Here is a 24,924-nt window from a genome sequence, read left to right on the forward strand (position 1 = left end):
TAAAAATACAGGCCATTTACCATATAATAAAATAACTTACCCTGTAACATAAACAGTTGGCTGTAAATGAACTGCATATGAACTTTCATATTTGGCTATTTCAAAGCCAAATAATAAAAGTATTAAAGTACGATGTTCTGTTGGTGCAGAAACAGGAAGCATAAAAAAGTTGGGGAAACTTATTTGAAAACCCATGTATTATACCCCCAAAGGGTATTTTTTTAGGTTTTCGGTTTACAGCATGTAGTCAACTTCAATGTCCTGAGTGATTTAGATACTATAATAAAGACACTTTAACCTTTTGACAAAAGTGTATCCCTTACTGTTGGTCTTTCTTGATAAAGAAGTAAAAATAAGAAGAAGAATTAGACCAGACAATGTCTTTTTTACCACAACTGGGCAAGTTTTCTTAAGCTGTATTAATTTTCAGTCCTGCAAAAAACCGAGTACATCCTTACTGCTTCCATAGCAATTAAGTGGGTAAGTAGCATTTAATTACCATCTCATTGACCACCTCAATAAAACAAATTCACCCCAAGGCTAGCAAAAAAAACCCAAAGAGCTGCATGTCAGAGAGTCCAGGCCTCGATTAATATGTCAAATGTTGAATGTTCTGACTGTACAGTTAGAAAAAGACTGAATAGGTATACCTTTGGTTAAGAGGAATAGCGGGAGAAAGCCTCTTCTATCAAAAAGAACATGGAAGAACAGCTTATGTTAGGAAAGTTGCATCTTAACAAATGTTCTTTGGACAAATGAAACCAAAGTGGAGATGTTTGTCCAAAGTGTACAAACCCCACATTGGGAAACAAAAAAAACACAGCACGAACACTTCGCACGAACTGTCAAGTGGAGATGATCTGGGCTGGTTTTGCAGTCACAGGACCTGGGCACCTTGCAGTTTCTTTATCCACCAAGAACTCTTTTTGTATATCAGGCCATCTGTCCAAAAGCTGAACACTTGGCTAAAATTGTCCAAGCACACCAGCAAATCCACAACAGAGTGGCTGAAAAAGAGAAGAATCAAGGTGCAAATATCGGGTCAAAGTCCAGACTTAAACCTGATTGAAAGGCTGTGGCGGGACCATAAGAGGGCAACAAACCTATCCAAACCTCAATGAACTGACACAACGCTGTAAAGAAGAGTGGGCCAGGGTTCTTCCCAAAGGTACGAGAGATTGATAAAGTCTTACAAAAAACAATTATGCCAAGTTACTGCACAGTTACTGCTTAGTTTTTCACAGGACTGAATCCAGCAGAAGTTGTATTTGTATTTAATTTAACATTTTATTTTAGATCAAATGCAAAACAAGAGACCACTGATACACAAAGACGCATGAATGTTAGTGGACTTTAACCCTAATCAAAGGTCTCACCCAGTCTCTTGAGCTCATCCACCAGCGTGTGACTGAACTCCCTGCTGTCTTTGAGGGTGACAAAGCAGTAGAGGGACTCTCCCTTCACCTTGTGAGGTCGACTCACCACCGCAGCCTCCGCCACAGCTGCGTGCTCCGTCAAGGCCGCCTCAACCTCCGCTGTGCTCATCAGGTGGCCTGAGGGGGGGGGGAAAGATATGCAAGGCCATTGCAGAGATGAATAGCACAATTTCCTGGAGAGGCTAATAAATAAAAATGTGCTGAGAAGATTTAAAGTTATTTATGTCAATTAGATAACAGCCTTAAAATAAGTTCTGAGGGACAGCACCGTACCTGACACATTCAGCATGTCGTCTATTCTCCCTGTGATCCAGTAATAGCCGTCCTTATCTCGCCTGCAGCCTGAGAGAGGACAAAACAAAACTTTATATGGGGTCTCGTGGTTCACTTTGGTGCTTTAATGAGAAATTGTTCATGTTGAAAACTAAAACTCTATCCTGAGTAATATTCAGCCTGGGAGTGATAGCCAGCTAGGGCTGATTCTTGGATCTCACCATCTCCAGTCACATAAAAGCCTGGGAATTTCTTGAAGTAGGTATTTTCGAAGCGCTCATGGTTCTTGAACACAGTGCGCATTATTCCAGGCCACGGCCTCCTAAATACCTGAAAGAGAGGTGTTACTGCCATTGCTATTTTGAAATTTTATTTGCATCCATACACTGAAGAGTTCAACAACAAAAAAATAAACTTCTTCTAATTTTTTATATAATTATTTAAACTATTTTTAAATAAAATAAACATCACATCCAGGAAAAATACTTCCAGAAAGCATAAGAAGATGAAGAATGTAAATGAAAATGTAAAAAATCTAAAAGTATTTGATTACATTTAGATAATAAACATGCTGCTGGTTCATTGGCCAACATTAACAGTGAAACATCGTTTTCGTCTTCCTCTCCTCTACATGTATTCGTTGTTGCTCGATACGATCACTGTGACAGAAAGAAATGAGGCTGCGTTGAATTGAAACTTACCAGATAACCCTCAGCTTCACCTTCCAGCTCCTCTCCGTGCTCGTTGAGGATGGTCGGCTCCACCCCAAAGAAAGGGAAAGTCTGAAATATGAGTTTTGGATTTAATGTGAGATAACTGTTTTGTTTCATTTAATAACTCCCCTGCAGCTGCAGCGTTTCTTCCAGATCATTATCTGGATCATAATAAGGAGAACCAGGCTGCATTTCCTGCCCTGCTTTTGTTAAATCATGCTCGCCATTTTCATGCGCACAGGGAAAAACCCTTGCATACCAGCACGACTTGAACTAATGACAGTCCTCACATGCAGGTATGTTTTAGATTTAGAAATGTCAGCGTAGAAGAACTGTTATCACTTACAGCAGAGCCTGGTTTCAGCGGTGTAGCAGCAGGTAGAGGAGTCAAGACATGACCTCCCTAAGGAGAAAACAAACATAAAACATCACAGCAACAAAGAGGTAATAAAGCAAAACATTTGATATGCCTTGTAAGAATATAATCAATCAGTGGTGTATCTATGGGTGGGCTGGGATGCCTGTTGCCCACCTATGAAAAAGAAAGCAAGCAAAAATAAAACAATCCCAGTCATGGCTTTTTTTTTTAAATGTCATTGATTATCAAAAGGACTACTTTCCTATTGGGCATTTTAAAGGTTTTAGCATATTCTCACTACAATTCAATTAAAATTATTAATACCTTTAATTCTTCTACTACTACAAGACTTTATATACTGTAGTTTAACTGTTGTATTTCAATATTGTGGGAGCAGTGTTTTTCTCTTATGTTACTTCCATGTTCGTTTCCAAATATTTTATTCAATTTTATTTATATAGCAGCAAACCACAACAGCAGTCACCTCAAGGTGCTTTATATTGTAAAGTAAAGACCTTACAGTGATATAAAGGAAAACCCCAACATTCAAATGATCTGCTACAAGTAAGCACTTGGCGACAGTGGAAAGGAAAAAATCCCATTTAACAGGAAGAATATGTGACTGGTTTGGGAAAATCCCGCATTGAGGTACTATATATTTTTATCGTTTTATCCCTATTGACGCATACCTAGCATCATCTTAGAATCTAAACACCTACACATCCTGAGAAGAGCTATCCCAGCTCATCATACAAAAGTTGTTTCAGACCCTGCAGTTCTTCTGAAGCGATACGCCTGAGTACGACTTCCTAATAACACCGCTGTAGTCAGTTTCTTGTTTCTTACCGTTTCTGTTTGCCAGAAGGTATCAACGATGGGACATCTGCCTTGACCAACCACTTCATAGTACCACTGCCACGCCTCTGGGTTGATGGGTTCACCCACAGTACCCAGAATTCTCAGGCTGGAGAGGTCATACCTGACAAATCAAAAGATTTCCCTTAGATTACATCATTGCGTGGTATTTATCATGCTCTTTGTAGCTCAAAGTCTAAACTTCCTTACTGACAACAAAGAAGGAAACAATCTCACCTTCAAACTACAACTTCAGTGCTCTATGTTGTTTTAGCCTTACCATAATGTTGATACTGTGCTCTGTTTAGGTTAGCTTAGCTTCACACAAAGACTGAAAGCAACTCCTAAGCTATGCTAACTCGCTGCAAAGCTAGCATAGACATTAATCCTTATTAATGTAAACATAGTATATTAACAAACACGATTTCAAATATTAGTACATATGTTAACTCTCATGAACTAAACAAAATAAATTAAGCCTTTATTTTATCACTACTTAGTAAATATTAAAAATGTGCTCATACTAATGCTTGGCTAATAGAGTAGTAGTTAAGGCATTAGCTTAGCAAGCAAAAGGTTGCTAGTGGGATTCCACTTGTGGGCATCAGGAATAAAATTGTCAAATTAAATGTGGTGGTACCTATTGTGGGAACTCTTTGTGACAAGGCAGCAGCTGAAAGTATCACATAGTTAATATTAATAATATGATAAATTAATAATCTGAAAGAGGTCTTTTGTTGCCAATGCTTACAATAAGTACTTGGCTAAGATGTTAAACTTAGCTTTAACTTAGTACAAATATGACAGTCTATCAATAGTCAGATTAAAGCCCTTAAAGTTTTTGTCATACTACTCAAGTTAGATTTGCTTAGTTAAAATATTTCGTTAAAATAAACCATTTGTTTGTTGTTTGTCTCTTTGTTCAGAGAAAGAAAAATCTATTTAAACACTCAGTGTCTTCTGTTTTTATCCTGTAGTTTATAAGAAGAGGTTTCAATTGTTCCCATATTGGGTCATAGCTCTAAATCTGAAAACACACTAACCAAATTGTTATATAAGAAGTGAGCAAGTTGACGGAGGTCTTTCCAAATCAAGAGAGGCCCCACATCAACTGCACCACTTCCCCAGTAAAACTGTGACCTTAAAGCCAAAATATCTTGGAGCTAACGTTGTTTGTAATTATTTATTTATTGCAGCAGATGATGTGTCCACATACTTCTGTAGTGGCTCTCGTCCATACTTCATCAGCAGGCGGATGGCTGTAGGAGCTGTATAAAACTTGGTCACTTTGTACTTCTCAATTACTTCCCAGAACCGGCCAACATGGGGGTGAACAGGGATACCTTCAAACTGCAAAAACATGCAGACACATGCACACGGAGGTTTGGTTTTCCATTTTTTGTTTAATGTTCTATACATGTGACACCTTGCTGATTTGACTCACTAGGACGCTCGTAGCACCATTTGCAAGTGGACCGTAGGTGATGTAGGAGTGTCCGGTGATCCAGCCAATGTCGGCTGTACACCAGTACACATCATCGTGGTGATGATCAAAAACGTACTTGAAGGTCATCGACGTGTAGAGCAGATATCCAGCAACAGTGTGGAGAACACCCTGTTTCAAGTGAGCAAAAAATAGGTCAACAAGGAGACAGAAGACAGCAAAAATAAGGGATCTGTTAATGCTGGCAGAGGAGATGTGTATGGAGGTGTGTTTCTGTGTGCATATTAGTCAAGTTCTGTTTACACGCTCTCATAGTGGGAAAGCGAATTCTTGTTTGGAATAAAAAACAAGTGCCCATTAGGTAAACCATAACATTTTAAAGTTAAAGTTTATGTCTTGAGTGAAAGAAACATGTCTGTGTAAAAGAAAAATCCATAAATTCTGTGTTTTCTATAACAACACACGCACACACACACAAATAGAATACACAAATACAACAGTGGAGCTTGCAGATAACTTTCAAGGATTACATTTGTGCCTCTCAGCAACAGAAAACCATTAATTCTCACTATTTCATGGCAGATTATGTAAACGCTGGCCCGGTTAAAGTCATTATAGGCTTATCACAGTAATAAATAGATGCTGCGATTTGTGTAAATGATAAGATTTCCCTCATGCCTCTTGCTGTGTTTGTGGAAAAAAACTCGCCTGCATGTGAACGTCTGCCTCACCTTGGGTTTGCCGGTGGAGCCGCTGGTGTAGAGAATAAAGAGCGGGTCCTCTGCATCCAGCCACTCGGGCTCACACTCCTCAGAGGAGTCCCTCATGGCCTCATCCCACCAAACATCACACTGTGAGTCCCAGGGGGTCTGAATGCACCACAACAGGAGGGAACAAATCAAACTCATAAACCGGATCATTACAGCTGCTTGCCAAGCACACCAGCAGGCGTGCAACATGCCAATTTCAACTCTAATTTAGAATGCCCTGAGGAGCTAAAGGCTAAATATTTGGAAAAATATGACAGAACCATTTTTTTGGTTCTGAAATATATTCCCCCCCCCCCCCCCCCCCCCTGTAGTTATTCAAATAAAGACATAAATATGTTTATAGAATCGTTTTACAATGTGACAAATATGTGTTTGTCACTTTGTGTTCATTTTTCGAGCTGACGAACCTGTAGTTTGTTGCATGCACCTCCACTTTTTGTCTTCAGTGCATGGTGCTTGATGACGAGGCATTTGGTGACACTAGCTGACCCTCTAAAAGAGAAAAAAAAGAAAAGCAGTGAAAGGTAGTAAAAGCATAAAGTCTTTGCCTAATGGATACTGAGTGCATGCATGCTGCTCTGCTTTCCAAGGATTTGCAAATACTGGATTGGGGTCACATCTTGGTTCTTGTAGGTCGAGCGCCTGAAGTCCCATGAGATGAAATATTTTGTCATGTGTCCACAAGTTATTTATCCAAAAAAAAGTTTCTTTTTGGAAGTGATTACTGCTGTTTGCTCCTTGTAGACTTAACGCAGTTCTTTCCTATATTAGGTCACTGTGAACAGCACAAATCTTGTATGTATACTTTGTGCACAAGATTAAAAAGCATACATTATATAATTTCAGGGGATCCATAGATGGGGGACCCACATACACATAAACGTTCCTGAGCTTTATGTTTTTTTCTCATGTTTCTCAACTCTGTATTAGTATCACCATAACAGTAACTTAAGTAAATAAAGTAAATACTGTGATTTGATGGTAATTATAACAGAGGTTAGGGTTGGTATGAAAATTTGACATAAAATGATTTTTTTCACATATGGCCTCAAAGTTACCTCTAACCACATCTGTACCCCAGATACTCCCATAATCCTTCCCAGCATGCTTTGCTTCTCAGCTAACATTCCTCGTAGTCATGTTGCTATAGCAGCAGAGCAGCTTGGGCTTCCCTGATAAAGGTGCTCCATGTTGCCCGGCAACCTCGTTAATGTAAAAGCCTTGCTGTATGATTCTTTAACATCTCTGATATCAGCTGACTGCTCTGTGTGTGTGCGTCTGTGTGTGCAATGACTCATATTCCAGGGGCTGACTTTCATTACCAGCTGCAGCCAGTGTAAATAAGGGTGGTTACTGAAATCTGGGAAAGTGTAGGCTTTGTAAGCAGGAGCTACCTTCCCCGGCACTTCTCCAGAGCCTCGGTTGCAATCTGCTTCAGGTTGATCAGTTTCTCTCCCCTGTAAACACCATCTGACAGGAGACAGAGGGAGGAACAGGTAGAGGCAGAGAGCTATGATGAAGAAGTAAAAGTAAACAGCAGGGAATCATCTTTGCAGCTTCTGGCAAAACAAAACATCTCATTGTGATGCTGCCATTTGGCACACGTGTTTTAAACAGACACATTAGGAGCTACTGAATGAGTGAGGACCACAAAAGAACAATGTACACATCAAGCACAGTTAATCAGTGTTTAGAATAGAGATTGGTGGTTTTTGTTTTTGATTGTTTTTAATTTTGTGCTGAGTCCTACTTTTAAAACCAAAAACAAAGCTATGTTTGTTCCTTTGTATTTCTTCATATAACCAGATAGTGAAACTCTTAACATCAAGAGCTTCTTTTGCAGGAATATCTTGGATTAACTTGGGCAGCATTAACCTAACGTTCTGTTTGACACATCAGAGCTCACAGAGAAAACTCAAACAGAAAGGCCCTGCAAAGGCATAAACTTAAGATTGTCTTGCAGAGTGGTAACAGTGCTTACTAGTCAGCTACATCGTAATCTGATGTGTGCAAATGGATAAAATGTACAGTTTATCCTTCTGCCACACCTTGGGAAACGCAGGGACAGGACAAACACTTGGCTGCCTGAAGACCTACCTGCTGTCACCAGTACACTACTCTGGGCATCCACAATCCTTTCACACAGAGACTCACAGGAGAAACCTGCAAACTGAACATGCAAAGAGAAAAACAGAGGACGTTAGATAACAGAAACAATCATTTCAGGAGCATTTGCACGATTTTTTTTTAAAGAAAGCACTTTTGAATTCTTGTTTTTTTCTCTAGTGAGAATAGGGACCAGGTGAAAGAGCAACTGGAGAGGAGGAGGTGAAGAAGCCAGGAGTAGATGCAGTAAAGCTGGATGAGTTTATATACCTGGGCTGCTTTGAATCGGTTCATCCGAAGCACAATGGAGGTGAAGAAAAGAGTGCAGGCAGGATGGAGACGGGTTGTTACAGAGTAAAAGAGAAGGTTTAAAGATGGTAGTAAAGCCTGCTATGATATATGCTTTGAAGATGGGGGCATTGACAAAAACACATGAGGGATAGAGGATATATTGGATAAAAAGGATGCTGAAGATGAAGCTACCAGGCATTAAGAAAAGAGGAAGATCAAAGAAGAGGGCCATGGGTGTAGTGAGAGAAAACATGGAGGCAGATGATCCACTTTGGCAACCCCTAAATGGAGACCAAACGAAGAAGAATTCCTGGTTTTACCTCCAAATAAAGTTGTTTTGATAATCTTAATGAAGAACTGGCTAAATAACTACATTTTAAGGCACTTGCGGCAGGTGTAAATAAGGTTTTTACACAAAATCATCCAACCAACATAGAGCAACATTTAATGTATATTTGGAGCTGTGTTTGTAGCAATTCACTCACACTGACTGTAGCATCGTGTTTCAGCTATACCAGATCTTGAGGGAAATAACTGGCTCTTGATCTGCCAAATTCTCCACTTTAATGCCTATCAGCTACTCAATAACTGTGTATGTTGCCTGTTTGGGACTGACTAGGTAGCAAAGGATGGCTGCTGAGAGAGGTTTTTTTTGCAACTTGTTTCAATATAGCAGCTTTAAATGCTTTTTATTTAGTGTGTGTAAGTTATTTTAACTAACATGAGAAATAGATCATAATTATTAGGAAACATCATTTACAAATTTAAAACTGAGTCAGAACCCTTGAGCCAGACTAGCAGATGTTGCTGAGTACTGAGCCTTTTTTTTTTAAAGGCTGGAAGTTGTAAGGAGTGTGGAGCCTTCTAAAATCCTAAACTAAGCTGTTATGTCTCTGATATTACACCGTGATGGAGCATGCTGCTCCTTCTCATCATCATTTACAGATTTAGAAACCTTGTTGAATTTTACATAACAAAGCAGACAGACATTAACTGCTCTTTTCTATGACTGTCATTCACATAGAATCCAGACAGGAGGTCTGGATATCTGGACAAGGTTAATGGTTCACAGAGCATAAAGTTTCAGTGTTGATGAAGCATTATGAATCAGGTCACTAAGGATTCTGGACTCAGCAAAATGTCACTGCATGATTGGCATTGGCTCTCCTGCAAGTTTCCATGGACCAATCCTTTTTGCTCATTCATGATTAATATTAGCAGTCACGGGATAATCTAAAAGGCTGGCGCTGTCCCAAAGATTGTTATGTTGCCATGCCAAGTGTTGTTCCTGTCGAAAGTAAATTAATCAGATCAAAACTGAGAGTTGGACGATATACAACAATGACTAAGCAAAGACAAGGTCACTTATATCTAACTCTGCCAGCCTTTGCGAGTTATAAAAAGCGCCCACTTTGGAGTCACATTCTAGAGTTATTTTAAGCAGAGCTACTAACCTTTGCATGGAAGAGTAAGGTTAAATATCTAAAAGAGTGTTGGCTTGCTTGCAGAATTGCAGTGACTCTAGTGCCTTCTCAAACTGGAAACAGCCAGCAACTGTCTGACCTATATACTAAGTGCAGGTGCTGCTGGTGCTGTGTTCATGTAGAAGACAGCTGATAAACTACTGGAGCAGGGCAGTCTGCACTAACAGCAGCAACAGCTCGGGTTCAGACAATGTTTTCTTGTGGAAATCAGAGCAGCAAGAACCAGCAGCCTACTTCCTGACAGTCTGCAAAAATGCACCATGCAGATGGCACATATGATATTAGAGAATGCTGGACAGGAAAAAAAGAGACTTTTTAGTTTTGTAAAATTGTTGCATATGGTGCATAGTCATAATAGTGCTTACCACAATAGAGTGAACAGCACCTATCCTGGCACAGGCCAGCATTGTGTACACAAGCTCTGGGATCATCGGTAGGTAGATAGACACTCTGTCTCCCTTCTTCACACCTTAATAAAAATATATATACATATAAAACAAGTTACTACCACTCTGTATCTCTGAAACTAAGTTTGACAGCAAAATCTGTAAAGCTATACTTATGTATTATAATCATGGACTAAATAATTATGGACTAATCATGGACATGACCATAAGCTCAGGTTCTCACCCATTTGCTTCAGCACGTTAGCACAGCGGCAGACATGGCTCAGCAGCTGGCTGTAGGTGATGGCCATTTGATGATCAGGTGAGTTTCCCTCCCTGATAAGACAGCACACAAGAGAGAAACTTTCAAATGTATAAATGTATTACAAAACCTGTCTGTGATGCTACAGAGGTCTCTTCGTCTGTTTTGGTAAACAATTGCACACAAAAGTACTTTCCCACTTTCCCCAACAGTGTTGTCCGGTGAGTTCTTTGAGTTCACAGTAGAGATAACCTGTTCCTGTTTTTGCTAAGTCTATATTAGGCTTGGATGTTTGTCAGGATAGTTATTTGGAAAACAATTTGGCACACTTGAAGGGGCAGCAGAAAGCATGGTACCAAGCCAAATGGGAATGATGAAATAAATGACTGCACAGATGAAATTCTGCAACTGAGAAATGACTTCAAGATGTGATAGCAAATGTTGTAACTCAGCTCTATGTGAAATAGCCTGCATATATGTTGTCAAAGTCTTTATTTATTTTTGGGAAAATGTACAGCAGAGCAAACCAAATTCAGACATGGCGTTCCACAGGGGTCGATCATGAGACCTCTTTAATTCCAACATTTATATGACTCCACTTGCCAAAATATGAGATAATCAAAATTTCCCATATTTAATCTATACCAATCTATACAAATACTATAGAAGCAGATTACTTTTCATATGTGTTTATTTTTGATTTGTCACTTAAACTTCTTTCACGGCCCCAGATTTTTGTTGAAATGGCCATCTTTGCAGCATTTTTGCTGTTCTATTTAAAAAAAATAAATAAAATTTTTGCATTCTTCTACCAGTTTAGACAGTTGTTCAAATTATACTTGGACAAAGCGTGAGCTAAAGTCACATGAGTGATCAACTGTTGCTCAAAACAAACCATGTGGAAATTGATAACTTGTCACCACAGCTGATAGTTATAGTTTCCTTACAGAGTGTACTAAAATAGTCACGGCAAACACGTGAGCAGGTATATCATACAAGTGCTTTGTTTTAGTGTAAATAGCATTAATGCTCTCCTACAGGTGATTTCCAGTATGCCAAGTTCCACTGAACCCTTACATTGCTGAGCGTGCAGAACAACCTTCCTGCTTGCTAAGCTTAAACAGCTGACAGAGCAAATAATAACTGTCATAATATAATAGTAAAACATCATAAAGTAGAGGCTTTATTGTAATATGACAAAGACGTGGGGTCATCAGCACGCAACTGCAGGTTCAAATCATTTAAATGACTTAAAATTTAAAGGTAGAATAAGTTTAAAAATGTAATGTGTGTACATTCGTCTATCAAGTGAAGTTAGTTGCTCTAGTTAGACTTTTTGTAGTTGATTAATCAAATAGAAATAGATTTTTGCATTATAAAACAATAAGAAATTGTTGGACAGATAGTGTATAAAATCTGTAAATTTTTATCTTCTGCTTCTGACAGGAAGAAGAAGCACTGCTGTAGTGATGTGCGCTGCCTGTGGTTTGTTTTGGTGTTCTGGGGTCAGCACAGGGGACACAGCAGTTGTTTTTGACTGGAATACTTAGCATAACTCCAGGCAGCATTTCCCATCATAGCTATTATTTCCTCTGGGGGCATGCTGGTGCTTACCAGTAATAGGCAACCTTTTCACCAAGGCTCCCCTCCCTCACATGTCTGTCCAAGACATTATAGCACATGTTGGTTTTGGCTCCCTCCATGTATTTCACATAAACGCTCCCTTTCGTCACATCGAAGTTGTATTGCAGCATCGGTGCTGTTGCAGGCTTCTTCCAGAAGAACTCATCAGCAACCTCTTTCCAGAAAGCTAAAACAGAGGATACCTTTTATCGGTGTTATGGGATGCAGATAAGGCAGATTAGCACAAAGAGATACTGTATGCAGACAGGCTCAAAGAGATATGAATGGCAAGGAAGCGCTGCAAGCGCTGCACTAAAAATACAGACAAGTTTGACCTACCTTCTGGATTCTCCAGAGACTTTTGGTACAATGCCAGATATGAGTTAAAGTCAGGCACATGAGCATCCTTCTGCAGGTCATTAAGAGGGTAGTACATTTTGTCCTGAGACTCAGGAACAACCATTTTGGAAGTACAGATGCAGACAGGCCTATATCATTGGAGAGTGAGTCAGAAAATGGTATAATCTGAGTCCCTGCTGGTCTGTCTGAATCCTCCTGGGTGAGGTAAGAACACTACAAGGCCTGTACTGAACCAACACAATTCAGCATGCAGAAAGACCCACCCCTAATCCCTGATCTGCAGGCTCTGGCTCAGTCTGCTTAGAGTCAGGGCAGCCAATCAGCTCATGGAGTGCAGCACTCCCACTTTTTCATTGGATGAGCCATCCCTGGCCTGCTGATCACATTATGTTTCTAAGCAAGTGGGTGGTGGAGGAGGACAAGGAGGCGTCTACCCCCAGCAGGATAAATGCTGGGGATTCAGGCAAACATTTGTTTGAAGGGAGGAGGCTGATGGGTGATGTTGGTGAAAAGAAGAAAATAATAATAATAGAGAGGTATGCAACAATTATTCACTTGCAGAGTAAACAAACAAACCCTGCCCAATCCCCAATACATGTCTGCTGTGAGAGACAGCTCCTGAATCCTTTTAACACTAACATTTAATAAAACTTAATCTTTTAATACATAAATTGCTTATGGGAAAGCTCACTGTAAAACCCCTGCTTCCACCCTGCTTTGCTTTAATCCTCTGACATTGCAAACATAGCACAGTTAAAAAATATCCTTAGAGAAAAGAAAACAATATTCCAAAACACATGTGAAAAACTTAAAAGAACCAAAAACAAATACAGAAATAATAAAAATATTTTATACTCGGTAGAAAATAAGTCATAACAATTTAACCTGAGACAAATTATTATTCGCAATTATATAATGTCCGCTTCTACTTTCAGCTGCTCCCTTTAGGGGTCGCCACAGCGTTTTATCTTCCTCTCACCCTATCCCGCCTATGTCACGTCAACATTCTCCCTGTCCTGCTTCACTGCATCCACGAATCGCTCTGCTGGCGCAGTGATTTCCAGTCTTGTTAATCCTGGTCGCTCCCAACGAGCATCCTCAACTCTGACACCTCCAGCTCTACCTCCTGTCCTTTTGTTACACACACCGTCTTCAAATACTGCAGGTCTCACCACAGTCTTTTTCATTCGTGCACATGTGTTCTATTCTGACTATAATTCATTTTCCCTGGAGTGCATACCTCCACTTCTCCAGGCTTTCCCACCTGCTACCAACTCTCACTACATCAGAATATACAAAGACTCCTGACCTCTGTCTGTCAACCTGTTCATCACCACAGCAAACAAAAAGAGGCTCAGAGAGATCCCAGACGTAATCCCACTAAATGTATATCAGTATTTTTACTGCAGTATGTTGTCTTTTTAATGAGCACGTTTATTAAAGTAATATTAGATATTACTTAAAAGTTTGTTGTGAAGCATTTTGTATAATTTTGTTTGACCGTTTTTACTGCGTCTTTATTTCTTGTACTCTTTAATTTAAAATATGATAACAGAAAAACAATGTTCATTATATATTTGCATAATTTTGTTTTTTGAATGTAGAAGAAATTTTCGCAAACACTCAACGTTGACTGACTTTGAGCTCCAACTTGAATCTGGGATCGATTAAGCGCAGAGACGTACAGACGTCACGTCGTGCGTCAGACAGTATGCATCGAACCTGAGCGCGCTTGTGTTGATGGTGGCTACCGCTGTCCCGTTCATTTCCTAACGCACCGGGACCAAACTTCAAGCGACAAGATGTTTTTGTCTGCTGCTGTTCGCTCTGCTGTGTCGCAGGCGGTACGGTTGTGATTTTTTATGGATCTGGGGAAAGGTTTGGGTGCAATTTACGATAACTTGGAGGAAAAAAAATGCTATGACTCTTCACAAGGGCATGCAGTGGAGGCCGCTCAGCAAAATGACGTTGGGTAACACTAGCATGCTAGCTAAATTAGCTTTCTGCTGTCAAACTTTTAAAAGGCGATCGCTGGAAAAATGTGCAGCGAAAGGAAAACATAGCCGCTAGAATGGGTTTTTAGCAGGCTCGTGTACATGCAGTTGGCTTTAACTTCACCCTATATAACTGCTTGCATGGCTACTGTAAATTCACAGTATGGGAAAACAGCAATATTAATCACTTAATATTAATCTAGCTGGAAACTTGGATCAGATAACACTGTTTGCAATTTACATAAAACAATGATTTACGTAAAAGTGGCTCAGCACAAGAAGTTTTGTGTATAATAACAGCTTGCAAAAGCTTTAGATCTGTTAAATATCAATTATACTGCAAAGTTTCTACTAGTAAAGTAGTAATTCTACACATTTGTTACTGTACATGTACTTAAGCTATCTAAGGTATTCACTATGCAGAATGTCACATTTCACAGTCATACACATCGTACTATCAGATCATAAATTTTGATTATATAAGTATAATCACTCCAACATTGCAACTGGGACTCATTTTAATTGTTTTATATACAGCTGTGCAGCTTAAACTTTAATAATAAGGCATAATGTGTTACAAGATGTATATTTAATATTATGGTGATGTTGAATTGTTCGCAGCTTCAGATTTCAAGAAAATTCAGTAGTATAAACGTAGTACAATTAATTTCTAAATATAGTGGACTAGAAATAGAAATCTATAGATTTGGGGTTATTTAGTTTTCACATCTTCTTTCGGACTAGTGGGAAACGTTAAAATATACACGAAGAGGTTTATTTTACACAACTTTACTCACCTTTACACTATTGTGTCATACTTTATGTAAATAAGATTTTCCAGTAACAAACATTTTAGTTTAATTCCACTTCATCGCTTTAGAGGAAGATTTCTCAAAATAATTTTTTTCTCATACTAGAAAACAAAAATCTTGACTTTAGGCGCAAACTAGGGCTGGGCGATATATCGAGTTTAAAAAAAAATTGATATATTTTTATACGAGATATAAGATGTGAAAATATCGTTTATATCGATATAGTATATGTTACGTTTTAATTATACTTGTGGAGCCGCAAGTTTGCCTCTCTTTCGTCCACTTTTGTCTCTACGCAACGTTACTCTGGCTCGCCTCTCCTTCACTGAACACAACTCCTCCTCCCCCATAGCTTCACCTACAGGCAGCGACAAGATGGACACGGCAAATCTCCGTTAACGAGTTACTGCGCATCGCCCCGTGCGTGGAGCTGGACGGCGTCAACGTGTTAACGACCTAACCACGCTAACGCCATGCAGCCCAGAGGGGCTGCACAGCCTACAATCCTTGCATTTTCTCAAAAGTTGACAGCGCGCCTGATGTATGAATTCTGGTTGTGCTTGATGATCGCGAACCGATTTTATGTGGAACACAGCGCTCAGCAATCTGTCAAAAATGTTTGAGTACGACTTTGGTAAACTACGGAGCTGTGGAGAAATACGTACTGTGCTTCAACGTAATATTACCGTACTTTGTGTGTATAAGGATCATAAATGGCACCTGTTCAGAGACACGAAGCGGATTTCAAACTCCAGGCTGTCAGTCACGCAGTAGAACTTGGGAACAGAGCAGCTGTGAAATCTGTCTTTGTTATTATGCTCAGCGTCCTTTAGTTTACATTTTGACTGCACAATTGTGAGCTTTTTCTTATGCACAAAAACAACATTGTTTTAGTTTACTTATGGAGCATTATTAATTAACAAATACTCATAATTTATTTTTGAGTAATTTTTTCATGTACACCTATGCTGTATGTTAATAAAAGTGCCTGTGTGACATCTGGGAAACAGCTTTAACTAAGAACTCTCTTTTTGTTCTTACTTTATGGAATAAAAAAATATTGAGATATATATCTTATATCGCCATCCAGCTAAAAAATATTGAAATTTGAATTTTGGGTCGTATCGCCCAGCCCCAGCGCAAACCTTCCATTTTATTGCTGTATGTATTTTAAAGTTTTATTAATAGTATAGTTGTGTACAAATCAAGGCAGGCGCAGCAGTCACTATAAATTTGACCTTTTACATTGAGCCAGTCAGTCAACAATTACCTACAGTCTTTAGTCTTGCAATCTTTGGGTCATTGATGTGAGATTCATATTTTATTATGTCTAAGTGCATCAGTTCTGTTTAAAATATGACTTGAAGGAGTTTAATCTACAGACTAACATTTAAATAAAATAAATAAGAGGTTTAGAAAACTAACAGATGATCTTAAATCACAATGTTAATTTGACATCTGCAGTTTAACTCCTCCCAGTTCCTGGTTCATTTTAAACTTTAAACACTTCAAACTTTTTTACTCGAACACCTGTATTAACTTCCCAAGGGCACACATATAATTTTAAAATGAAATTAAAATGAAATAGAAATTAAGTTAACGTTTACTTCAACATTATCCTAGTTTTACATAAAAACCTCATGTTTTTGGTTGCACCACCTGATATTTTGGGGTTTTAGTTATCGCTGAACTAACACAACTTAAACTTGGGTCTTAGAGAATGAACTCCTGCAAGTCATGAATTGGATTCATTATTTTTAACATATGTTATGCACTCAAAAGTATTGCATGTAAGTAGCATGTTTACTGTAAGAAATGTTGGCATTTGAGATCAGTTTGAATTTAGCTCCATGACATCACCAGGTATTTTACCTGTTTTCTTCTGTTTTGTAGGCCAGGAGTCTGCATCAGTCTGCTGTACGTGCTGGAGCTGGTGGCATTTTTGTGGTGAGTAGCACTTTCCGTTCCTCAGTGCACAAAATGTGTAGAAGGTGACAGACAAAAACAGAGAGTACATGCGGATGCTGTACACGCTGATGCTGTACGGGCTTTTTTTTATACATTGTGTGAGCTCATCATGGTGGGTTACTATAGATCAGCAGCTCATGGAAAATTTTGTAAATTACAGCAACAATTTGTAGTCATTTCTAATATTATCTATATCTATATTACTGCTAAGTTTAATTGTTACTGCTCATTGTTCAACGCAGTCAGTCTAGCTGTTACTATGTCACACTAACATTGTTTTTTTTAGTTACACTGGGGAAGAAGTTCACTTACTTCTGCAATTTTTGTCTATTATTGGAAAATGAATTATTCATGTTAATACATTTTAGAAGGGTTAAGAAAAAGATTTGCTGATGGGCTTCATAAAACAGGATTAAACAGCAACACCATATCAGCTTTCTTTACTTGGTGTATGCATAAACAAATTTTCACAAGCATGGACTTTAATCACAAAACTTTTAGAAACTGTATTTATCCTCACCTTGTCTTATTTCAAAAGTGTATTCTGTCTTAGTGAGTGCTGCTCCAAAACCAGGGTTACACAGGTCACGGGAGACGTGGGAGTCCGATTTGCATGTAACAATTGAGGCAGAACGATGGTCGGAATAATGTCAGAAATGTTTAAATGTAACCATTAATATCAGATACAGACAGACATTACAACAATCTCCATCAAACTTACATCACGCCACAAAAATTAAATAAATATAAACCAGAGTTTATAGAGCATTGAGGAGCGTTTGTGTTTTTGCACAAAGGTAAAGGCATTCTGGCATGAATTTTCCAACATTATGTCAAAGGTTTTAGAGCTACTCTTTCCATTAGATCCTCAAATATGTTTATTAGGGGATTTTAAAGGTTGGTACCCAATTACGAAAAAAGCCAACAGAAGTTCCTGGAACTGTCTCTATGCATTGTTAGAAAGTGCATAACCATTATGTGGAAGTCCGACTTCCAACTACCTATTTTTAGATGGATCTCAGAGATATGTAGATGTGTCCCACTTGAAAACATCACCTACACGCTCAGAAACGACTATAAAACCTTTGTTAAGATTTGGCAGCCTTACCTGGCCTATATGAACACTATACCAACTCCTTTATTGGACTGATAGGATCAAATGCAAAGGTTTTTAGAACTTATAAACCTACTGTCACCAGTGTCAAGTATTGTCCTTATGCTGTATTTTTGTTATCCTGATCTGTTTGGGTGGGTTTGGAGATGTGTTTTTGTCCATGCGTCACTAACTTGAAAATTTTGCAAAAAAAAAGGCTCAGCCATTAATTGAAGACACGGCTCTGCAGTATGTTTGTGCAGGATTGATCCCAGTGGTATCTGTTTTCCGAAAGACCTTAATTTATCCAGGGAGGAGCCATTACAGCCACACGAAAACATCTTGTGATAATTTCATGCATTGGAAACTCTCCTTGGTTCCATAGTCCCCCGGTAGTAACATTGTTTTTAACCTGTGCTTGATTTAAAAAAAATTCTTATGACACTCTTCTTTAATTAATGCATTGGTTGGCTGCTTTAAATTAAAAAACAAAAAACATTAAATTTCTTCCCTCCTCAATTTTCCTATTGCACAAAGGAGCTTTGCTGCTCACAAGGGGGCAGTGTGTGCAGAAGCAGAAATAATAGTTGTCTGTGTTGAGTCTGTTCTCTCGTTGGGTAGTAGCACCTGTTTCCCTCTGGGCTTACATGATGAACTGTTAATATTTTATCAGATACTGTTTGCAGCTCACAGATCTGTTACTCACGCATGAAAGTGGTAGCTGTTAAGGAAAAATTCAGCCTCAGTAGAAGCTTCACAAGATTTAATATATACACAGATAATTATATACCGAAGACGGTTATGTGTGTGTCTGTTATAAATAAAGTTTAATCTACTCTACTTTAATGTTATCCTTATTCTTTTTTAGCACAGAGATACTCCTGACAACAACCCTGACACACCTTTTGAGTTCACTGAGGAGAACAAGAAGGTGAGCCTCGCATCTGTGTTGAACAGTATTTTTTTAATGCACTGATAGCAGATAATAGCAGATAATTGCAGGTATTGATTTTGTGTTATTGTACAAAAGCTGGAATTTCTTTTCAGAAATACCCAAGTTGATTGGCTTAAGATGTCTCTAGCTTTATTTTGTAACTAATTTAGTAGTTATTTAATTGCCTTTCCACCTTACTACACCAGACACAATGTATTTTCCTGGTATTTTTGTAGAAAAAAAGCTCAACGATAGATGGCCTACCTACTACTGTACTGTACTCTACAATTATAGTATTATTTAATTCATGTACATGAATTATATTAGGACTATTTCACTGTATAAATTGGCCTTATTGTTAAAATAAAAATGGGAAATACAGTTATGGAAAAATATCTTTTTCTGTTCACTGTAGAGGATTGAGGCGATCACTTCAATGTACCCAGAAGGACACAAGCAAGCAGCCACCATCCCCGTGTTGGATTTGGCCCAAAGGCAACATGGATGGCTCCCTATTTCTGCCATGAACAAGGCACAGTCATATTTTTAGTGTTTTCCAGCAGAGTGATGCTCGTCAAGCTTTTCTGATGATAACGAACACATTTTATATAAATTTTGTATTTCAGGTTGCAGAGGTGCTGGAAATCCCTCCAATGAGAGTATATGAAGTAGCAACGTTCTATACGATGTTCCTACGTAAGCCTGTGGGAAAATACTTCATTCAAATCTGCACGACAACACCCTGCATGCTCTGTAACTCAGACAGCATCGTGGAGGCCATCCAAAACAAACTTGGTAAGAGTGCTTTTCCATTTTATGCTGAGAAACCAATGAAGAGATGAAAACAGATGAAAACAAACTTTTTTTTATTGTGTATGTTTGAGATAAACAGAGACTGAGAACAAATGTATAAATATACAGTTGCCATTGGTATTCAAACAATATCAAGCTGTAGCATCAAACAAGATTGAAATCAAGCAAGAAAACTGTCAACACACTTGAGCCTACGTTACATTTAATAGAGGACAAGGTTTGTTCTTTAAGTCAACCATAGTGAAGTTTTACTCTTCCTTTTAACTCGTATATGTGGCTAACAGCTGTGGCACGTCAGGCTTTAGTGCTCGAGTTAAAAATATTTGTTGTTTTAGTAAGACAATCTGTAGAGTGTCAGATGAGACTAGCTGAATATGAAGCGTCTCTCCATTTGATTCTCCACAGGTATCAAAGTTGGGGAGACTACTCCAGACAAGATGTTCACTGTAATAGAAGTGGAATGCCTGGGTGCCTGTGTGAATGCTCCAATGGTTCAGATCAACGACAACTATTATGTGAGTGCTCGAGTCGTCTGTGCAGATGAATGTTTTAACTAAATTAACCAAATTAGATTAAAGCTCAAACGAGTTTCACAAAGAATGTGTACAGAGCACCGTTTCTGGAGTTCTCCTCTCATGTGGAAAACTCTAAAGGAAATTAAGAGCAGGGAGAAAAAAATAGAGAAATAATCAGCTATAACACGAGTGTTTTCTTATTCATTATATTAGTTTGGAAAAATATCAACTTCTTGAACCAAGTGTGATGTCAAAATTTTTCTTTTTGGATTCTTTTGTGGTTAACCATGTGAAAATAATTCTACCATGGGACATTTAGTTATTGCAAGCCGAGCTTAAGTGAATTACCCAATTAAAGATGACTGTGAAGGAGGAATTCTCCGCAACACCTCAGCTTGCTGAGGTATCATCATTAGCGAGAAAAAGCACAATGTGTTAATACCAAGAGTACCTTGTGCTGAGGTTGGCATTTTCTTATGTGAATAATTAACACTCAAGCCATACACACAGCCTTTGGAGATTAGATTAATTCAGTCATCAATTACACATTTAGTTTTACTCAGGATGACACAGTTTGCAAATAAGAGCTTGAACTTGTGTCGGGTTGTTCAGGGGCTTCTAAATATGAAGGTAGAAGCAGCTTTGGAGCAGCACACAGGCAGTATTAATTAAGCAGACCACCCGATTCAGTCTTTGTACTTAAGAACATTGTGAGATTTGAAAAAAATGCCATAATGGTTTTGGGCAAGTCTATATCATTCATTTTTAACACTATGGTTCAGCTCTGCAATATCATAAAGTAGCTGTACTGTAAATAAAATAAAATAATTAATTTAAAAAAGCACTATTTGACACTTGTATCCTCTTTAGCACGACTTGGAAAAAAAGCTAAATCTGTCAGAGCTGGTTTGAACTTTACTGACAGTTAAAGTCAGAGTTATTATTGGCTATAGTTATTAGTGGCCATAAAAAAATAATTGATTGGAAAACTGGGGATGCGCTGATCATGAAACTCTGGCCCGATACTGATGTTTAAAATAAGCTGAAGTCGGTATAGGTACTTTTTTTTTTTCCTTTTTATCGTTTTTCTGTTGTTGTTTACTTCCTCTTCTTGGTTTCCTCTTGCAGCCAAACCAAAAAAAATCTTCATTACAAAAATCCTTTCCTGTTTTAAAGTCGATTAGCTGTCTGTTATGCTGTATACTTTATAGTCAGGGAAAACTGATATGATACAAGAGATACATATCAGCCACTGATGCCTATAAATATCACTGCAGATGTCAGTATTCTTGTTTTAGTGAACAAGGCTGATATTGGCTCATATTGGTAGGCTCATAGATCTTACTATTGATAAATTGGTGCTGCCCTGCATGTCCTAAAGATCAACAATAAGATATTTTGAAAGTTGGGAAAAGTTGCTGTTGGGTGAAATACAGTCACTGACTGACATGGTCAATCTGACATTGATGTAGTATTTATCCATTTATTCAATTTAGAATAAATCATCATAATTTCCTTTGAATTACAAAGATAGTATTTAAAGTATTCCCCTGTCTTTAGAATATAATAGATCTTCTTACAGATTGGAGGATGTGAAAATCAAAACATGGACCATCAGATGACCAAAAGCTAAGCTGCTCTCATCCCTTATTCTAGGAGGACCTTACACCAAAGGATATCGAGGATATTATTGATGAGCTTAAGGCAGGCAGAGTCCCTCCACCAGGACCCAGGTACGTGCACAATTTGCATAATAGATTCTTATATAATTTTAAAGTCATTGAACTGATTGTAGATGAAGAAGTTTGTTCTTTTTCTATAGGAGTGGCCGATTCTCCTGTGAGCCTGCAGGCGGACTGACTTCCCTGACAGAGCCTCCTAAAGGACCAGGATTCGGTGTAAGATCGGACCTGTAGACATTTCTGGGCCACTCTCTGCTTGCTACAAAGGCAAGCTGTCAGTGAAACTGTTATGGTTAAGTCAGATATATTGTGTAAATAAATTGTTCCTGTACATGTTCTCAAGGTGTCAGTGTCTCACTTACATGGATTCCAACAAGGAAAACAAAACTGGAAACATGAAATGCAGGATTTGTAGCAGTTGTTATATTTCTAGATACTTCTAAGCAAAGCTGGCTAAAGGACTGGAATAGTAAAGCTTAATACGTCAATGTAAGCCTAAAGCTAAGTATTTTTGTGCATATTGTGATACTACATAAATAGTATGTATTTCTACCTCAGTAAGTTATGTGACAGTTTCCACTGTCATTGCCACTTCAGTGATGGCCACCTATGGAAACCTTATGAAGGGTTTTTACTTAAGTATGAATCACATCCTTTGTACACTCAAATTCATTCAAATATGACATCTCAAAATTACAGCATAGCACATGCACAATAAGATGCATATTCCTACCATGTATGCCCCTATGGAAAAATCATGTAATTAAAAGCTCACAGTACAAGCTAAAGCTATTAGATGTTTGTTGAAGTACTACACATGCTAAAACAAAAAGTATAAAGCCTTTTTAATTAACATTAGCTCTACCAAATTCATTTTTGGTCCTTAATATTTTGTTCTGAATTTTACTGGATGTAAATATATTTTAGTGGACCAATTTTAGATGTCTTTCAATTACTGTGGATCAGTGACATTTAAATTGTTTATTCATAAAGAAAACCTTTGGTAAACGGTAAATACCACCAGATATGCTGCTACGCATGGTGTAACAAATTATGATTAAATTGTAAAGTTATTTTACTACATGTTACCTCTATTTAGTTCATTTCAAATGTGGTTTATTGACATTGTTTCATTATATTTGGTTCTGGACATACATTTAAGACATTAGTAGAGACTACCTGATGGTTCTGACAGGAATAATATAAAAATTATTTCATCTAGTACATGTCCAATTAATATACTCCAAACTAGACTGTGGGTAGTATCATTGTGACTGACTTTATTAACAAAAGAACCACACATTGACCTTAAGATTCCGCCTGCTTAAACACCTTTAAAGTTGATTCATTCAAGACATTACATGATAAACACAGCCCCCTTAGCCTTGAACAGCACCCCACTTCCTACAACTGGTCCTGTCGTTTCATTTTCATCCCATCCCGAGGCCGTTTTCATGTCTAGCCGGTACCCCTCCCCCACTTTCCTCGTACCAATACGCTTTCAACCCAGCTCTTCTCTGCAACATATAACATTATGCACGGTGACGCATGCGCAATGCATGCAACATGATGCAAATGTCACTGCGCAACCAATTCTAAGCTGGCTCATACACTGAATTGGCGGGCTAATAGGTCGACTTAACCAGATCGGCTAATTACTGAAACTGCGGCCTGAAGTCCGCAGCCATGCTCACGACAAAGAAGGAAAACGCCATTCCTCTGTTAACCTCAGCCGTGATCTTCGAGAAAGTTCCCACTGACCGCAGCACAGCAGCGGAAAAGATGACGTCAAGTGCCCATTCCTGTTCTCTCTCTCCCTCTCTCTCCCTCCTTTCGGTTCAAATACACACGCTCAAAAGCCACTTTGAGGTGCTACACACACCGCTAACGTACAACATGTCTCAGCAAAAAGCGTATTCTTAAAATTAAAGATGCGAATTTACTCACGGCTTCGGTTAAATGAAAGTTAAACCGTTTGACACATACCCATCTACAGTCTATCCAGCAGACGCAGACCTTATAAGCTCGGTGGTGCTCTGGTGGTCACATGATTTCTCCCTACCAATGAAAATGACGCTTGCATGTTTTGCTAGGTTTTTCTCCGAGAGGACGAGCGACGAACGGCTTGGATGTTTTCAAAACCAGCGATGAACGTCACACAGCCGTAGGCTACGGTTAACGTCCAGTATTTAGGAAATTAACTGTTAATATTGCGCAATAGTCACATATAGCGGAACCTGAATGAGTCGGTGGGAACGTGTAACCCCTTTTAAAGGTAAGCGCAAAACGAGGTTTCTTGTTTGACTGCCTCGGATCAGGATGGGTAAAAAAATCCTAGCAATCTGGCTAAGTTGTACTGCAAGCTGGCTAACGTTAAGCTAACTTGACGTAAACTGCGTGCGAAAATGGGAATGTTATGTGTTTGCGTGGGCTTGGTATAGTTGTGCGCCACGTGCGTTACACACATTGAGGACTTATTCTACGCTAACTGAAATTTCCACCCCAGTAACTGCCTTTAGTAGCTCGGTGCTTTCAAAGCGAGGATACAGAGCGCTGATAGGAAAATGTCGGGGCGAAGCAGAGCGAGCTGGGTTAGCTTCAGACAGCCAGACAGCCAACGGGGCTGTGTAGGTCTGGGAACAAGCTCGCTAGCTAGCTTAGATTAAGCGCTGGGGAGGGGGATCGTTGTGAGGGCAGTAAAGGAGCTGCAGTGGGCTTTTGTCTCGGGCTGTGCTGTGCTCCCTGTGTTGAC

The 24,924-nt window shown here is 38.8% G+C and overlaps 3 protein-coding genes across 5 annotated transcripts in view; 2 read left to right on the top strand and 1 right to left on the bottom strand.

The window, feature by feature from the left end:
* acss2l (acyl-CoA synthetase short chain family member 2 like) overlaps positions 1-24,207 on the bottom strand; it is a 24,869-nt gene extending 662 nt beyond the window's left edge. The window contains exons 1-16 of one of the 2 annotated variants that reach the window (XM_005729049.2): positions 12,341-12,715; positions 11,993-12,188; positions 10,361-10,452; positions 10,096-10,199; positions 7,947-8,019; positions 7,244-7,319; positions 6,257-6,341; positions 5,811-5,948; positions 5,080-5,250; positions 4,852-4,985; positions 3,627-3,759; positions 2,769-2,825; positions 2,411-2,491; positions 1,931-2,039; positions 1,710-1,778; positions 1,374-1,553 (exon numbers count right to left, since the gene is read on the bottom strand). In XM_005729049.2, the coding sequence (XP_005729106.1) occupies positions 1,374-1,553; positions 1,710-1,778; positions 1,931-2,039; positions 2,411-2,491; positions 2,769-2,825; positions 3,627-3,759; positions 4,852-4,985; positions 5,080-5,250; positions 5,811-5,948; positions 6,257-6,341; positions 7,244-7,319; positions 7,947-8,019; positions 10,096-10,199; positions 10,361-10,452; positions 11,993-12,188; positions 12,341-12,464 (1,822 nt within the window). In that variant the 5' untranslated portion in view covers positions 12,465-12,715. Of the gene's footprint in view, positions 1-14; positions 1,554-1,709; positions 1,779-1,930; positions 2,040-2,410; positions 2,492-2,768; positions 2,826-3,626; positions 3,760-4,851; positions 4,986-5,079; positions 5,251-5,810; positions 5,949-6,256; positions 6,342-7,243; positions 7,320-7,946; positions 8,020-10,095; positions 10,200-10,360; positions 10,453-11,992; positions 12,189-12,340; positions 12,716-24,158 lie in introns of those variants that run through there. The other variant, XM_013909782.1, reaches the window with a different exon arrangement.
* Positions 14,062-22,509, top strand: ndufv2 (NADH:ubiquinone oxidoreductase core subunit V2). The gene is made up of 8 exons (XM_005729048.2): positions 14,062-14,205; positions 17,061-17,114; positions 19,097-19,159; positions 19,578-19,694; positions 19,789-19,957; positions 20,381-20,490; positions 22,147-22,223; positions 22,313-22,509. Exons 1-8 carry the CDS (start codon positions 14,164-14,166, stop codon positions 22,404-22,406), a joined length of 726 nt encoding a protein of 241 aa, XP_005729105.1. The 5' UTR covers positions 14,062-14,163; the 3' UTR covers positions 22,407-22,509.
* ankrd12 (ankyrin repeat domain 12) overlaps positions 22,593-24,924 on the top strand; it is a 39,276-nt gene continuing 36,944 nt past the window's right edge. For both annotated transcript variants that reach the window (XM_005729046.2, XM_005729047.2), the window contains exon 1: positions 22,593-24,447. The gene's annotated coding sequence lies outside the window, so the exon portion shown is untranslated. The remainder of the gene's footprint in view (positions 24,448-24,924) is intronic.

Source organism: Pundamilia nyererei, unplaced genomic scaffold, assembly GCF_000239375.1.
Source record: "Pundamilia nyererei isolate P.nyererei 1_Seehausen unplaced genomic scaffold, PunNye1.0 scaffold00031, whole genome shotgun sequence".
In the NCBI taxonomy this organism is placed as follows: Eukaryota; Metazoa; Chordata; class Actinopteri; order Cichliformes; family Cichlidae; genus Pundamilia; species Pundamilia nyererei.